This window comes from Cebus imitator, unplaced genomic scaffold (genome assembly GCF_001604975.1).
Source record: "Cebus imitator isolate Cc_AM_T3 unplaced genomic scaffold, Cebus_imitator-1.0 Scaffold89, whole genome shotgun sequence".
Classification (NCBI taxonomy): Eukaryota; Metazoa; Chordata; class Mammalia; order Primates; family Cebidae; genus Cebus; species Cebus imitator.
This window is the reverse complement of record NW_016107404.1, coordinates 2,542-14,998: the sequence shown is the minus strand read 5'-3', so window position 1 is coordinate 14,998 and position 12,457 is coordinate 2,542. Positions and strand designations below refer to the sequence as shown.

General features: G+C 49.7%; 1 protein-coding gene across 1 annotated transcript in view; it reads left to right on the top strand.

Annotated features, from left to right (window-relative positions):
- Window positions 1-9,180, top strand: part of RUFY4 (RUN and FYVE domain containing 4) — a 13,279-nt gene extending 4,099 nt beyond the window's left edge. The window contains exons 7-9 of the mRNA XM_017534918.2: window positions 747-1,394; window positions 2,078-2,184; window positions 9,030-9,180. Coding sequence (XP_017390407.1) covers window positions 747-1,394; window positions 2,078-2,184; window positions 9,030-9,180 — 906 coding nt within the window. The remainder of the gene's footprint in view (window positions 1-746; window positions 1,395-2,077; window positions 2,185-9,029) is intronic.
- Window positions 9,181-12,457: the final 3,277 nt, after the last annotated feature.

Sequence of the window (12,457 nt, the reverse complement as noted above, 5' to 3'; positions counted from 1 at the left end):
GACAGAGTCTCGCTCTGTCCCCAGGCTGGAGTGCAGTGCGAGATCTTGGCTCACTGCAACTTCTACCTCCTTGGTTCAAGGGATTCTCCTGCCTTAGCCTCCTAAGTTGCTGGGGCTACAGGTACCCACCACCACTCCCAGCTAATTTTTTTATTTTTAGTGGAGACAGGGTTTCACCATATTGACCAGGCTAGTCTCGAACTCCTGACCTCGTGATCCACCTGCCTTAGCCTCCCCAAGTGCTGGGATTACAGGTGTGAGCCACCACGCCCAGCCAAGAAGGCTTCTTGAGAGGTTACTCTTAGCTGAGTGTTGGTTTTTTTTGAGATTTCATCACAACCCTAAAATAAGGTACTATCATTCCCATTTTGCAGATGGAAAAACTGAAACACAAAGTCAAGTTCAGGAGGAAGGATTAAAGGAAAGGGGTGGGAGGAACTTAGGGGGAGCCAGATCAATACCCAAGACCCAGGTGCAGGAGGGAGAAGGTTGCGGGCTGGGGGAAGGGAGAGAAGGACATGGGGATGCCCTGCCATCCCTCCCCAGACCAAAGCTTGGGGCTCAGATCACCTGGGTGTTGCTAAAAGTCAGATTTGAGGTTTGATAAATCAAAGTTTCCATGAGAGGACCCAGTACCTACCTATTTAGCAAGCCCATTAGATTAGCGCTATGGCCTAACCTAAACACTGCACCAGGTCAGTGAATTGATACTGAGAGCGATGACTGGTTTGGGGTCCTCTCCACAGATCCCAGCCACATATGGAGGCCCCAAAAATGTCCAGATGGAGGACTCACACACCCGTCAAGCTGCCTGTCTGCAAGATGCGCCCAGTGGACAGCAGTTGGTGGGGCTGCCCAGCTCCCAGCAACAAAGGCACCTTCCTTTCTCTTTGGAAAAGAAGGGAGAAAATTCCAGGAGCCTTAGGTATCCCCAGAGCACGTGGGAACCAGAAGGGGAGGCGTCTCCGCTAGACCAGGCAGAAGGAGCCCCCTGGATTGAGATCTTCCTGGAGAACTCAATACCCAGCACCCACGGACAGGGGAAAGGGGCTACAGGCACTCAGAAGGAGGTGAGAGGGACGGAGGCTGAGGGCACAGGGGTTCTGCTGGGTGCAGAGGGTCAGAGAACAACAGAGGGGACTCGTGAAGCAGAAGCACGGTGCGGTCATGTCCGGAGGCTGCTGACCCCCAGCCCCAGAGGGACCATAGAAGGAGCAATGGCAGGGAGCAGGCAGGGGTGGGGGGGCTCTAGCATCCTGGGGGAGCCCTGGGCTCTTCAGAGACTCACAAGAAAGGAAGACTCCACTGTGGAGAATCCACGAGTGCAAACAGAAGTGACCCTTGCGGCCAGGAGGGAGGAGCAAGCTGAGGCGTCCCTGCAGGACGTGGGCAAGGTGAGAACAGTTGCGCTCCACACCTGGTTATTCGCCCCTCTCTGACCTGGCCCACAGATGAGGGTCTGCAGTAATCGCCTGGGACCACTCCCACCCACGGATCAATTTTTATTGGCCCACTCGGGATTATTATCTGGAGATGCCTTTGAAAGCCATATGCATTCCTCAGGTCCGCACAGCCCACCTCTCCCTACTGCCGCATGCTAGCCCCACTTTATTCAGCAATACTTCTTGCCCAGCCCCAGTAGGCCCCGGAGTGTGAGATCCCTTCCCAGCAGTTCCTCCAGGCAGCTGCCTCCTCTCCAGTTCCATATCCTCACGGTGGCAGGATGTTCCCCAAATCTAAGTCCTACCGGTGCAGAGCCCTCCTAGTTGCTCCTATGGTACATGCCTCTCCTGGAGGTCACCCAAGATTGTCACCAAGACTTCCTTCAGCCTCCACCCAGGAACTTCCAAGTTCCTGAATTTGCAACTTCCACCCTTCAATGAAGAAGGAAACAGCGGCCCAGACTCACCCAGAAGCAGGGCATAGGACAGAGCCAGGGATCACAGCTTTCAGCACTGTCCCCATCCCTGCCAGGGCATGGCCTGGGGTCTCTCAGGAATGTTGTTCAGGGCAGCCCCAGCTTTGGGGTCTCTTCCCTGCTCCTTCAGTCTCCTCCTCCCCTCCTTCCACTCCTCAGAGCCTCAGACTTGGGCTCCAGAAGGCCGAGGAGCAGGCCCAGCACCAGGAGCGGCTGCTGAGGGAGCAGGAGGGGGAGCTGCAGGCACTTCGGGAGCAGCTCAGCAGGTAACCTTGGCAACCCACAGCACAGGGTGTCCGGAAGTACTCCGTGAGTCCTGTTGTCAATCACTGTCAAGCCAGTGAGGTCTTGTGAGCACCTACCATGCACCAGGCCCTGGGCTGGGCACACCTTTGGGATCTGAGGCCTGCAGGGCATTGCTCCTGATCCCAGGGGCTCCACCCTCCTTCCCCTGTGCCTTCCTTTCTCACAGGCCTCCCAGAGCAGCCCCAGGACAGGCCCCACCTCCTGGCCTCCTTCCCTCCCACCCTCACCCCTGCCTCCCTCTGCTGCCTCCCCGGGCAGCTCCTCTCTCTTTTCCACCCTCTCTGCCTCCCTGCTCCACTGGGCTTCTTTTCCCCATCTCTTTCTGTCTCCCTCTTTTACTCAGTTTCTTTATGTCTCATTTGCCTCTTCCTGTTAGGCCATCTCTCACCCTCTCATACTCATAGCTATCGTTTACTGAGCATTTACTATGTCCAGGGCACTGCTGCAGGTGCTTCTGCCTAACATCCTTATGACATGAGTTCTACAGAACCCCCTTTTTATAGAGGAGGAAGCTGAGGCTCAAAGATGCCACACAATATGCCCACTGTTAGCTAGTTAGCAGGGAGCTGAGGTTCAAGGCCTGCTGCTGACTCCAGAACCAGAGGGCTCAGATGCCCGCTCAGGCAGCACGTCGGGTGCCTGCACCTCAGTCTCTCCGTTTCTCCTGCTCCGTGTCTCTCACCATCCAGCGTCTTCATCTTCTGTCTTCACAGTGACCTCAGGGGCCCACGGCACACTGTCTGTCTCTGCCTTCCCCACTCAGTCTCTCAGGTCTGTTTCTCTCTTTCTCTCTCTTGCTCTCTCTCTCTCTCTCTCTCTCTCTCTCGTGTGCTCTCTCTTTTTTTGTGTGTGATGAGGTCTCACTTTGTTGCCAGGTTGGAGTGCAGTGGCTCGATCTTGGCTCACTGCAACCTCCACTTTTCGGGTTCAAGTGATCCTCCTGCCTCAGCTTCCCAAGTAGCTGGGACTACAGGCATGCACAACCATGCCCAGCTAATTTTTGTATTTTTAGTAGAGATGGGAATTCACCATACTGGCCAGGCTAGGCTGGTCTCAAACTCCTGACCTTGTGATCCACCTGTGTCAGCCCCCCAAAGTGCTGGGATTACAGGCATAAGCCATCGTGCCCAGCCTTTCTCTCTCTCTCTCCCTCCTCTCTCTCTCTCTCTCTCTCTCTGTCTCTCTCTGTAGAGATGATGTCTCACTACATGGTGCAGACTGGTCTCAAATTCCTAGGCTCAAGCTTCAGCCTTCCAAAGGTGCGAGGATTACAGACATGAACCACCACACCCAGCCCATAATTTATTTTGTAAAGTCTCCTCTCCCTGCAGAGATCTAATATGCTTTTACAAATACCTAACAATTAAATGGTTTTTAGTGTATTCAAGAGTTATACATCCACCATCTCAATCAATTTCAGAACATTTCTATCGCCCCAAAGAGAAATCCTGTGCCCGTTAACAGCCGGTACGCATTCCTTTCCAGGCCTAGGCAATACCAGCCCACGTTCTGTCTCCACAGATCAGCTTTTTGAGGCTGACGCGTTTTGTTGTTGTTGTTGTCATTGTTGTTACTTGGTTTTTTTTTTCTGTTTTTTTGTTTTTGAGACAGAGTTTCACTCTTGTCGCCCAGGCTGGAGTGCAGTGGTGCCATCTCAGCTCACTGCAACCTCCGCCTCCCGGGTTCAAGCAATTCTCCTGCCTCAGCCTCCCAAGTAGCTGGGATTACAGATGCCCACCACCATGCCTGGCTAATTTTTTTTGTATTTTTAGTAGAGATGGGGTTTCATAATGTTGGTCAGGCTGATCTCAAACTCCTGGCCTCAGGTGACCCACCCACCTCAGCCTTCCAAAGTGTAGGGATTACAGGTGTGAGCCACCGCACCCGGCCTGATATGTGTTTTAAAGGCGCAGTGGAGCTGGCCTGTCGGCAGGGAGTCCATTGAGGACCCTGCTGTGCAGGGGAGAGTGAGGGTGCTCAGATCATGTTGGCGGCATGGAGCAAGGAGAAGCTGCTGGGCTCTGGATACAGTGTGAAGGAGAACTTCCCAAAGAATTGGATATGCAGTCTCAAGGAAAGACAGAAGTCGAGGATGACTCTGAGTTTTTGACCTGATCAGCTAGAAAGCTAGAGTCACCATTAACCGAAGTGTGCAGGCCGTGGGAGGGCAGGTTTGTGGGGAAAGTTCAGAGCTTGGTTTTGAAACGTTATGTTTCAGACACCCATTAGACATGTTAGATGGGGGCCGCCGGGCAGGCAGTTGAGTGTGGAGCTCAGGAGGGAAGCGTGGGATGGGAGATCTGTCCTGGAGTGCTCAGAGTAAGGACTCTGAGTAACAGCTGACCCTGAGGCTCAGAAGGGAGATGTGCTTCCTTGATGCCTGGGAGCCAGGGAGCTAAGGACAAAGCTCACTCCGGGAAAGGAGCCGGTGGGCATCAAGCTGGCCATGAGTTCCTCAACACAGAGAATAGAAGGGCCGAGGGACGTATTCATTCCATCAGACATTTATTATGCCTCTGCAATGGTCATGAGCAGATGTGGTGAACAAACCTGGCCAAGCCTATTCTAGAAGACCTGGGCTGGATAAACAGATAGCAATCCAATGGCAGACAGATAAACAGCAATCCAATGGCAGACAGATAAACAGCAATCCAATGGCAGACAGATAAACAGCAATCCAATGGCAGGCAGATAAACAGCAATCCAATGGCAGGCAGATAAACAGCAATCCAATGGCAGGCAGATAAACAGCAATCCAATGGCAGGCAGATAAACAGATAGCAATCCAATGCCCATTGGATAGATGCTAGGGAGAAAAACAAAGGCAGCGAAGGACCTGAAGAAAGACAGGATAGTCATTCAGACTGGGGGCCAGGAAGCCCTCTCTGTGGAGGTGACATTTGAGCAGAAGTCCCAAACACGTGAGAGACTGGACCTTGCAAATATCTAGTCAGAAGTGCTGTGGCTAGGGGAACGGCCGGAAGACATGCATTTGTGGACAGGCAGTCCAGATGCACAGGGGGTGGCTGAGCAGAGGGGAGAGGGGCAGAGCCAGAGCCAGGGGCCTTAAAGGCTGAGTGAGGCACTGGAATTCTTCCCTGTGCCACCAGAGGCTGGGGCAGGGTTTAGAGTGGGGCGTTTCTAGTCTGACTTCAGTGTTTAAAGGCTCACTCGGGCTGTGGTGTGGAGGACAGACAGATGGTTGATGGGTGGGAGCCCCCGTGCAGAGCACAGGCTGGGAGCAGAAGTCAGCCACAGCCAGCCTGCAGGCAGCAGGCCCAGGGCAAGTCCATGGGGCTGTGAAAACAGACTTGGGCTGAGACATGGGGCTTCCAACACCCACTTCACGGCTTTCTGGCTGTGGGCCCCTGGGGACAGTGGCTTGCCCTCTCTGGGCCTAGGTCCATGATTTGCAAAAAGAGACAGTGGGATGGCTAAGGTTCATCCTCCCAGCTTAGATGCTCTGTGGAGCCATCTTTCCAAGCAGGTGGGTGTCCTCTGCACCTCGAGCAAAAGCAGTTAGGACACGCATCAGCAGAAGAGGTCTTCAGGATGGGGAACTAGGCAGATATCACACATCCCCCAGCCCCTGCACAGCAGCACTGAGCTCCTTTGAGTCCCGCCAGGCTCCATCAGCGTCCTTCCCTCCCTCCCTCCCTCCCACCTGCTGCCCACTTGGCGCCAGTGCCAGGAATCACTGGTGATCAGGGCCTTACCTGGATGAATGTACAGGGAGGTAAAAAGAGTTTTGACCTGGGCAAGCCTGCGTCCAGATTTCTGCTCCCTCCACTCATCAAGCTGTGTGACCCTGGGCAAGTGTCACTCCCTCTCTGAGTTTCTATTTTCTCCCTCGTAAAATGAGGATCATATTATCTGTCTCATAACATCGTGAGAACTAAATGAATGGGGCTATAAAACACTAAACCTGGGCCTGACATATAGTAAGTGCTCAGTAAACTAATTCCTTCCATGCCCCCCTCGTGTGCTAGGAGTATCCGTCACCCCATAATTAAAATACTTCAGGGGCTCCCCATTTCACTGAGATTAACATCCACTTCTCCTGGGCCACTGGCAGACAGCTCAGGTCCTGCCCACCTCCCCACTCCTCTCCTGCCTTCCCTGCCCCCCACTGACCTTTGTGGCACTCCAGATTCACTCATCTTCTTTCAGTTCCTCAAACAAGCTCAGCTCTTTCCAACTTGCAGACCTTTGCATGTGCCCATGCCTGCCTCTATATTCCTGACTTCTCATCTTCTGGGTCAGCTTCCATTTCACCTTGTCCGAGAAGCCTCTCCAAGAACCCTCTCTGGTCTCTGAGCCTCTCCGTTGTCTCTGTCATAGCACTTAGTTTCAGTATTTTACAGGTCTATCATTTATTTCACCCCTGCCCCAAACACCGTAAGATCCATAGGCACTGCTTTATTCCTGGCACCTACACATCCCATGGCACACAGCAGGTGGTAAGTGAGTGTTCTCTCTCACCCCAAAGACACATGCGCACACCATGGTGGACACATGAAGGGCCCAGGATCACCGGGCAAGTAAACTGGCTCAGGAAAATTAAAGTCAGCAGCTAAGAAATGAGGTGCCAAAAGATTAGAACATTCATTAAAATTCGAAACATGGCCCTGCTCTGTGCCTGGGCACCAGAAGCCTCTTAGGGCTGCAGTGACTGAACTCTGGAATGTCAGGGACTGGGCTGCTGGCAGTTTGATGTCATGGCCCACCCAACTTTCTTCCCAGCAACATGCTAAAAGGGGGTGTTAAAATTACATGTTCAATTCATTGTCAGGCCTATTGCAAGCCTCTTCCACTCAAACATGCTCAATCCCCAGGACCATACAGGGGCACACAGACGCACATGAACCCTGAACGCAGGGACTCACTCATGTCACCCGCCATCACAGCGCCCTCCCAGCTGAGCCAGAGGCTGGGCCCTGGGGCCAAGTCTTTTTATTTCCAGTCTAGTCGTCTTCTCGGAAACTTCCAGAAAACCACTGCAGACAAAAAGAAAAGCCAAGAGTGGAGCTGAGAAGCTACCAAACCCACCACTGAAACAAATTTAGGAAAGACGTATTTTTACTATTACTTTTTTAATTGAAAAGACAATGTAACATAACTTTTTAAAATATTTTAAAGCAAAACATCACCCTAAATCCTACACTGCTCCCCTTCCACACACAATTATTTCCAGCTGGGCACCAACCATCCAGCCTAGGGTCCCAGGCATCCGCTTTCCCTCCAGAGAGCTGCCAGGATGGTGAACATAACTGTCAAGAAAGTTACATTTTAAATGGAAATGTTTAAAAACAAAGCAGGGGCAAAGTGTGGTGGCTCACGCCTGTGATTCCAGCACTTTGGGAGTCCGAGGCGGGCGGATCACAAGGTCAGGAGATTGAGACCATCCTGGCCAACAAGGTGAAACCCGTCTCTACTAAAATACAAAAAATTAGCAGTCCCAGCTACTCAGGAGGCTGAGGTAGGGGAATCGCTTGAAGCTGGGAGGCAGAGGTTGCAGTGCATGCACATTGTGGGCATGTTGTGTTATGTGTCTGCATTATGGATGTCTGTTTTGTGTGTTGTGCAAGTATGTATGTATACGTTGTGTTGTTTGTGTTCTGTTTATGTGTGTGGTGTGTGCATTTATATGTGTTGTGTTGTGTGTATTGAGTCGTATGTACATTATGTGTGTTGTGATGTGTGGTGTGTTGTGGTGTGTGTATGTATTGTATGTGTATACATTATATGTGTATTGAGTTGTAAGTGTGTCTTCTGTGTTGTGTGTATGTGTTCTATTATACTGTGTGTGTATTAGGGTGTGTGTTGTGTTGTGGGCATGTGTGTGCTGTGTGTTGTGTATATTTTATGTTGCGTTTTTTGTTGTATTATATTGTGTCTGGTGTGTTGTACGTGCATGTTATGCATGTGCATTGTGTGTGGGATTATGATTGTGTGTGGTGTGTATGATGTGTTGTGTTATGTGTGTGCATTATGAATGTGCCTGTAGTGTTGTGTTGTATGTTTGTGTATGTTGTGTTGTAAGAATGTGTTGTACTGTGTGGCGTGTTGTGCATATATGTTGTATTTGTGTGTGCTGTGTTATGTGTACGGGTTTCATATGTGTCATGCATACCTTGAGTTGTGTGTATGTGTTATGCTGTGTTTTATGTATGTGTTGCATTGTCTATATGTGTTGTGTTGTTTGTGTGCTGTGTGTTGTATTGTGTGGGTTATATGTAGGGGATGTTGTGCTGTGTGTATTGTCTTTTATGTATATGTTGTGTGTGTGTATATGTGTTCTGTTGGGTGTTGTGTCTGTTGTGTTATGTGTTGTATTGTGTGAGTGCATCGTGTGTGTTGTGTTTTGTGTTGTGTGTATGTGTTGTGTTTTGTGTGAATGTTGTTATGTGTATGGGTTACATCTGTGTTGTGTTGTATATATGTTGAGCTGTATGTATGCATTATATTGTGTGTTGTATATGTGTTGTGTTGTGTGTAGGTGTTATATGTGGTATTGTGTGTGTCTCAATATGTGGGGGGTTGTGTGTGTTGTCTGTATTGTATATGTGTGTTCTGTTGGGTGTTATGTCTGTTGTGTTACGTGTTGTATTGTGTGTGCATTTTGTGTGTGATGTGGTGTGTATTGTAGTGTTTGCGTGTGCATGTGTGTGTGTGTGTATGGACTTCAGCTGCCGGGGGCATCACCAGCATCTCTCCTGGGCTCCCTGTCCAACAGAGGCCCAGCCTAGCTCAGGCACAAAGGCTGAGCTTTTCCCCAGAGCACTTAGTCTTCTTTTGTACCCAGGTGTCAGGAAGAGAGAGCCGAGCTGCAGACACAGCTGAAGCAGAAGCAAGAAGAGGCTGAGAGGAAGGACGCCATGTACCAGGAGGAGCTTGGAGGGCACCGGGACCTGGTCCAGGCCATGAAGAGGCGGGTGTTGGAACTGATCCAGTAAGGGCGGGGACAGTGGGGAAGGAGAGACAGATGGGGGAATGGTAAGGGGTGTGGAGCCCAGAGTGTGAAAATTCTATTCCACTCACAGCTCCCAAGCAGGGTTCTAGACCTTTTATATATGCTAACTCTTCTGTTTCTTTTAGCCACTCCCTGCTGTTATACCCATTTTACAGATAAGGTAACTGAGGATCAGAAATAAGGCAGATTTGGCTAGACACAGTAGCTTGCATCTGTATTCCCAGCACTTTGAAAGGCCAAGGCAAACCGATCATGAGGTCAGGAGTTCAAGACCAGCCTGGCCAACGTAGTGAAACCCCATCTCTACTACAAATACAAAATTAGCCAGGCATGGTGGCGCACACCTGTAATCCCAGCTACTCGGGAGGTTGAAGCAATAGAATCATTTGAACACAGGAGGTGGAAGTTGCAGTGAGCCAAGATAGTACCACTGCACTCTAGCCTAGGCAACAGAGTGAGATTCCCTCAAAAAAAAAAAAAAAAAAAAAAGTCAGACTTGGTCACCTAGGACACATAGCATATAAATTCTATAGCGTCCCCTGACAATAATGCACATCCCCACCCAGACCCACCCCACATACGCACACCTACTAAGGTTAGGAGAAGAGAAAGGAACCATGGGTTGAGAAGGAATTGGGAGAAGGAGGAAAAGACACCAGTGAGAACCCAGAGGTGATCACGTGTCCTACACCTGCCTGCCCACGGGACTTCCTCAGACCCTGGGCCTGTGGACCAGCCCTGGGTCAGCTGTCCTAGATTCCAGAAGCTAGGCTCACCGGGGTCAGCTCCAAACCACTAAGCTCACTGAGAGGTGAGGGAGATGTAGAAAGCATCGTTTCTGCCCTGAGTTGAGGAGAAAGAGAATTCACAGGTGTAGGTTATCCTCTCACACAGCTCAGGAAACAGGAGACCAGAGGACTCAGGCTGAGGTTCCATTAACACTGGAAAGTTCTTAAGGGATCTTTTTTTTTTTTTTTTTGATACAGAGTCTCACTCTGTCATCCAGGCTGGAGCGCAGTAGTATGATCTAGGCTCATTGCAAACTCCACCTTCCAGGTTCAAGAGATTTTCCTGCTTCAGCTTCCCAAGTAGCTGGAACTACAGGCATGTGCCACCGTGCCCGGCTAATTTTTGTATTTTTAGTAGAGACGGGGTTTCACCATGTTGGTCAGGCTGGTCTTGAACTCTTGACTTCAAGCAATCCACCCGGCTCAGCCTTCCAAAATGCTAGGATTTCAGGTGAGGGGTCATTTTGAATCAAATCCTCTTACACAAAATCTAAATGGTATTAAAGGTGAGAAAAAGGAGACATCAACTTGGAAAGGACAAACAAATAATTTAAGGAATAACTTCTCCAATTGGGAGGAAGAGAGATATAAAAAGTGAAGTATTGCACTTTGGGAGGCTGAGGCAGGCGGATCATGAGGTCAAGAGATGGAGACCATCCTGGCCAATATGGTGAAACCCCGTCTCTACTAAAAAATACAAAAATTAGCTGGGTGTGGTAGCGCACACCTGTAGTGCCAGCTACTTGGGAAGCTGAGGCAGGAGAATTGCTTGAACCCAGGAGGCAGAGATTGCAGTGAGCCAAGATTGCACCACTGCACTCCGGCTGGCGCCTGATGACAGAGCGAGACTCTGTCTCAAAAAAAAAAAAAAAGTGAAGCATTGACCTCATGAAATAATTTAAGGTACATAACAATAAAAGATATATGCATGTGATAGTTAAAGAAAATTAGAAAATTAAATAGAACATGGCCAGGTGCGGTGGCTCATACGCCTGTAAACCCAGCACTTTGGGAGGGCAAGGTGGGTGGATCACCTGAGTTCAGGAGTTCGAGACCAGCATTACCAACATGGTGAAACCCTGTCTCTACTAAAAATACATAAATTGGCTGGGCATGTTGGCGGGAGCCTGTAATCCCATCTACTTGGGAAGCTGAGGCAGGAGAATCACTTGAACCCTAGAAGCAGAGGTTTCGATGAGCCGAGATTGTGCCACTGCACTCCAGCCTGGGTGACAAGAGTGAAACTCTGTCTCAAAAAAAGAAAGAAAGAAAATTAAATGGAACATATAATAGAAAACAAAAAGTATATATCCCCAAAGTGTTAGGATTAGGGTTAGCATTAGAAGTCAGCACTAAGCATCTTGGTAGCAGGATCAAAAAGGGAAAGACGGATGTGACTGAGTCTTACTTTCCATCCTAAGAAAATATACAAGACCATCAGCAGGGAATAATGTTTTTCCCAGTGCAAAGGTGATTAATCACAGGTTATCAGACAGGAAACATTAATCCAAGTAATACAATGTCCCTGGCAGAAGCTTATGGAAAAATATGACCCTAAGTAAAAAACAAAAAGAAAAAGAAAAACAATAGCCACCAAGGTTGACTTCTGCGTCGGGGTGGTGGGCTAGCCACATCTCATCTATTCTCCATCCTGAAATTTCTCTGAAATGACTATAAAAGACTAAAACTTAAAACAGAAAAGTGGAGGGGCTAACCACAGAGGAGAGATTTCAGCTAATTTCCAGAAGCTGGAAAATGGGTGGAGAAGTAGATACTGTGTGAAGCTCAAGTTAGAACTGCAAGATTCAGAGATTCCCAGAGCCACAGATGGTAGAAGTAAGGTGAGGGATAAAGTCATTAGAAAGAGCAGTCCAGGGCCGGGCGCGGTGGCTCAAGCCTGTAATCCCAGCACTTTGGGAGGCCGAGGCGGGTGGATCACGAGGTCAAGAGATCGAGACCATCCTGGTCAACATGGTGAAACCCCGTCTCTACTAAAAATACAAAAAATTAGCTGGGCATGGTGGTGCGTGCCTGTAATCCCAGCTACTCAGGAGGTTGAGGCAGGAAAATTGCCTGAACCCAGGAGGCGGATGTTGCGGTGAGCCGAGATCGCGCCATTGCACTCCAGCCTGGGTAACATGAGTGAAACTCCGTCTCAAAAAAAAAAAAAAGAAGAAAGAGCAGTCCATACCTGCTGCCTGCTGCCTGCTCCCCACATGCAGAATATCCCGTGCTCAGGGGCCTGTCTCCCAAGCAAACGATCAAAAGATCCTTCGCTAAATGAATTTAAATGCCCCAAATAAAAGACCAGTTTTTCCTGGCAGTTGGGAGTCTGGTTATAGCAGGTAGCTCCCTGCCCAGCCCCCCTAAAGGGAAGCCACTAGTCAACCATTCCTGTCCAATGTTCAGAGCTCCAAACAGCTTTTAGTGCCTCTTTCTTAAATGTAAAATGACAACCAAGGATCCCCAGAT